General features: G+C 45.4%; 1 protein-coding gene across 1 annotated transcript in view; it reads right to left on the bottom strand.

The window, feature by feature from the left end:
- Positions 1-4,510, bottom strand: part of LOC105361026 (uncharacterized) — a 17,724-nt gene extending 13,214 nt beyond the window's left edge. The window contains exons 1-3 of the mRNA XM_011498110.1: positions 3,831-4,510; positions 3,682-3,751; positions 3,012-3,508 (exon numbers count right to left, since the gene is read on the bottom strand). Of these exons, the coding sequence (XP_011496412.1) occupies positions 3,012-3,508; positions 3,682-3,751; positions 3,831-4,300 (1,037 nt within the window). The 5' untranslated portion in view covers positions 4,301-4,510. The remainder of the gene's footprint in view (positions 1-3,011; positions 3,509-3,681; positions 3,752-3,830) is intronic.
- Positions 4,511-4,526: the final 16 nt, after the last annotated feature.

The following is a 4,526-nucleotide window of genomic DNA, read 5'->3' as shown; positions in this document are numbered from 1 at the left end:
TTAAAACTCCACCGACGAAACAAAGGAGCGACGAAGCCGGTCGGTCCGCCCCGATCTTTTTCGCCACTTTGCCGCGCTAATGACGGCCTGCCAACGTTCCCCGGCAATTATCCTGGAATTTCTTACACGCTGCTCCGGTTGATCCAAGAATCGCGCGTCGCGTCGCCCGCGACCCGAGCCTACCAACAACGAGCCGCTGCCGACGCCACCTCCGCCGCCGCTGCCTCTCTTAATACATCTCGAAAGCTTCAATCATCGAGTCCCGGAAAAGTAAAAGTGGCAGAGACCGATGGGAGCGGGGGAGGTCACCGCTACGATCGTATGGATGAGCGCGCGCGGGTTCGGGGCTCCGACACTTAAAGTCTTCACCGCGCTCGCATGCAACTCCTCATGCGCGTCTCGTAAGAACGGAATAAGTACGCGTTTTTCGAGGCTTTTCTCATTGGGAAGGCAGGCAAACTCGCAGCTGCTGATGGGTCTCCGTCGCTACACCACGGCTTTCGAAATCGTCGAGAGCGCGCGCTTTAGCTTCTCAAATTAATCGTTGGACGCGTGTGTTTACGCTTCTTTGTTAAGACGCGCGTAAGCGCCCTTGACACGAAAATTTTTTAAGACTCCTAAATCTTTTCTCTCCGCGCTCGCTCCCGGTGATTTAACTTTACACGAGTGTCACTTATCTCCTGCCCCTCCACACACACGCACGCACGCACGCACGCACGCACACACACACACACATCCTCCCTCTATCCCACAACCCGTTCTACCACGGGAACTCTCGCTTCGTATGATCATTGTGGGTGTTGCTACGCCAACGCGAATAGAAACTAGTCGATATCCCTTCTGGGAATAAACGACGGCGTGAGGTCTACGGGCTTTTCGACGTACCAAATTCATTTGTTCTTCTTACAACAACAGAAAAAGGATAAAAATTGTCATCTTGCCCTCGGAAGCATATCAAGACTGGCTTTATCGCGTTTGTCCCCAAGTGACGTATGGAGGATGCATTGGCGATGCTCGAGTCGCGGTTCGTGGAACGAAAAACGATCGGGCGCCGGCGGACCTATAAATATAATTACAAACGCCTCCTATGCTCCTCTCGGTCCGCCCGCGCGTGAAATTACTGTTACTCCACGGGTTTAACTATGTTTTATAAGCGCCGCTTCTCTATGGCTGCAATCGAGTTTATTTCTCCTCCTCCTCCTCCGCCACATCTACCACCATCGCCCCAAGCCCTCCTGCTGCTACAAAAGTTCATCGATGGTGTTGGTAATGTCTTGTACGCGCTCGTCGAGCCTAAAATATAACTCGCATACCCGCGCTTTTGTGCCACTGTAATTGTACAAAAAACAAAAATTCGTACACACTGGCTAACGACCGCAGTCTTAACTTTATCTTGGAAAATAAATAAAATCTGTTTGGTATGTAAAGTTGACGTATCCGGGGCGTAACACTTGCCGATACAACTGAGAAAATTTCCACTGTAGAAACAGTTCTTCTCACTTGAGCATAAACAGAATCGTTTCTTTTCATTTTCTAGATCGAATTCCCAATGAGGATAATATATCTATATATATATATATATATATATATATCGTGAATTTTTACTAATTTATCCTCCCAATGGATTTTTCAAATATTAATATTACGAAATGTATCGTGAAAAAAATTATCGTCATAATTGTGCATAATCAACTCGTGCGCGATTACGTCTTTGAGCTAGAATTGAGTAGTTTTAATGATTTACAATTATACAATTAGAGTAATTTTTTTTATAAAACTTACATCAATCACCACGAATTAAATATAGAATTAAATGTAAGACTAAAAAAATTGTTCATAATTATACCAATGTCAATTTATCAATACACACAAACAAACAAACACTCTAACACACGCGTATATATATATATATATATATATACGTTTGTATGCGTATAAGTAAGTAGGTAGGTATTTCGTAATCTATAAGTTTTAATGTTACCAAAGACTTCTTTCACAAAGCGATATAATGTATTTTGATTTCACCTCCTTGATTTATAAGCAATTTAATAATTTTATTTACATTATATGATTAATGCTGATACGTTTGCTGACAAATTAAGAAAGCACTACTGCTAGGATTGATAATTAATATCACAATAATCACATAATTGCTTTGCTGACAATTGTATGTAAAATATTACATGTCATCATACAACAGAATATAAAATGTAAATTACAATGGGAATAAATTCAAATAAACTATATTTCTCATAATTTCTGCTAAATATATTACTAGAATTAATGTTCATGCTATTTCATATTAAAAAGGTATAACTATAGAGAAAATAAAGTTATAAAATATAACGGAAAACGGTTGTATTACTTAAAAATGGCTTGAAAAAGGGCAATAAAAATAAAAATAAACGTTTATAATGCAGTAAAAAATATTTAAAAAAAAGAAATAAAAAAAATTGTTATATATTTTTAGAGGAAAGAATAAATGGGTAGTGGTGATGTTTATTTGTTTAGTTAAACAATTAATAATATATGGTAAATATAATTTAAAAATTGCTTTGCTTTAATCTCAGTTTGTTTATACGCGTTATGATTGTGGTATGTATGATATATATATATATATATATATATATATATATCAAATGCTTAGTCAAATTTCACAATTAAACATTTAAAATACAAACTACATTTAAATGATTTGACATGCAATTTCTTTTTTTTTTTTTTTTTTAATACGAGTTTAAATAATTGAAGCAAATTTATTATACGTTGTTATAATTCATATAAAACCAAGATTGGTAGTATTAATTATTAATTATTACTCTACCTAATTTCTGCAGTAATTGTGATTACAAGATTAGAATGCACAATACGAATATCTTTGTTCACCCAATTGCAATTAATATGATATTTATGCTGCAATTTCAAGTAATAAAATGAAAAAATCATGGTCTGGTTGGGGTATAGCATGATATGGTAAAGTTCATCCAAGTATCGATAGACAAAGTACTTACCGGTGTCCATGATACGAAGACTTGACGAGCTTGACGGCGAAGAGGAACTGAATGGCGCAGACGAGGAGGCAACACAAGTTGAGCGAAAGCGCGAGTGCACAGAGCACAAGTGTGACATCGTAAACGATGGCGAACTCTTCGGGGCTGATGAGGCTGTTGGGCACGAACGAGACCGACGACATCCTGATAAGGAAGGTGAGAGAGAGCAATGCGAGTAGCAGCGATACGAGGCAGAGAAGCCCGAGGCTCGTGAGCATCTCTTTGACGCCGGCCTCGAGGCCCTTCTGATTGCGCGTAAGCGACGACGTGGACCAGGAGACATTGAGGGGCACGATGCTTGGTCCTGTAGACGTCGTAGCCGTGGGACAGGTGGCCTGACCGAGGCCATTCGCGGCTGATGAGGGCGAAGGCGTCGCTCGATTAGTGAGCCTCGAGGTCCTCGATATGTCGAGGCCACCGTTAACTTTGGAACGATCGCGCTCTAAGGGCGATTGCGTCTGTCGCAACTGCTGCTGCTGCTGCTGCTGCTGCTGCTGCTGCTGCTGCTGCTGCTGCTGCTGCTGCTGCTGCTGCTGCTGCTGCTGCTGCTGCTGCTGCTGCTGCTGCTGCTGCTGCTGCTGCTGCTGCTGCTGCTGCTGCTGCTGCTGCTGCTGCTGCTGCTGCTGCACACTCTGACTCTGGTTCTGATTTTGATGCTGCAATTGTTGCTGCTGCTGTTGTTGCTGTTGTTGCTGCTGCTGCTGCTGGTGATGCTGATGGGAGTGCTGGTGTTGCTGGTGATGCAGCTGGGCGAGAAGCGCCTGGGTCTGCCCGAGCGACAGGTTGGCTCGGCGATCGGCGCAATTGCCGTGGCTGGTACCAACGACGGGGCTCGCACTGTTCACCGAGTGCTTCGAAGTCGACAGGGTCGAGAGATTAAGCACGTGGGAATGGTGACTGGCGTTCAACCTCTGGGCAAGATTGTTGACACTGAGCTGCGAGTGGTTGAGGGGGTGACGCTGACTCTGGAATTGGGGCGCGGCGCGTTGCCCGACCGTATGATTGACGCTTTCGTAGACGTCGGCGCTGCTCTGGGCTCGGGCCGTGCGCTGCTGACCCACTCCGTGAGGGTGCTGATGCTGATGCTGCGGATGGAAGTGATCGCGCTGAGCGACGGCGGCAACGGCGGCGGCGGCCGCAGCTGCCGACGTCACGGGCGCAGCACCGGCCGCCTGGAGATAATCATTGTGGTGGTGCAGCCTGGAGCCGGCGTTCGACGACGGTTGCCCCGTCAGAATGTGCTTCAGCATCACTCGGGCCGGCCTGACTGCGAGGCCTTTCGGAAGCGAGGACGACGGCTCAACGGGTGCCGGGACTCAGGGAGTTGCTGCACACGAGTTGCGGCATCGCTGGTCCGCGGCTGTCCGATTCTCTCAGGTTTCGGCCTCCTCCGAGCCTACGATCCGCTGGCTCATCCTCGGCTCCTCTCCGACTGTGATATCGACACCTACCCTCCTCCTCCTCCTCCTCCTCCCT

Source organism: Ceratosolen solmsi, unplaced genomic scaffold, assembly GCF_000503995.2.
Source record: "Ceratosolen solmsi marchali unplaced genomic scaffold, CerSol_1.0 scaffold14, whole genome shotgun sequence".
Lineage (NCBI taxonomy): Eukaryota > Metazoa > Arthropoda > Insecta > Hymenoptera > Agaonidae > Ceratosolen > Ceratosolen solmsi.
The sequence above is the reverse complement of the archived record's forward strand: the minus strand, read 5'-3'. Positions and strand labels throughout refer to the sequence as shown.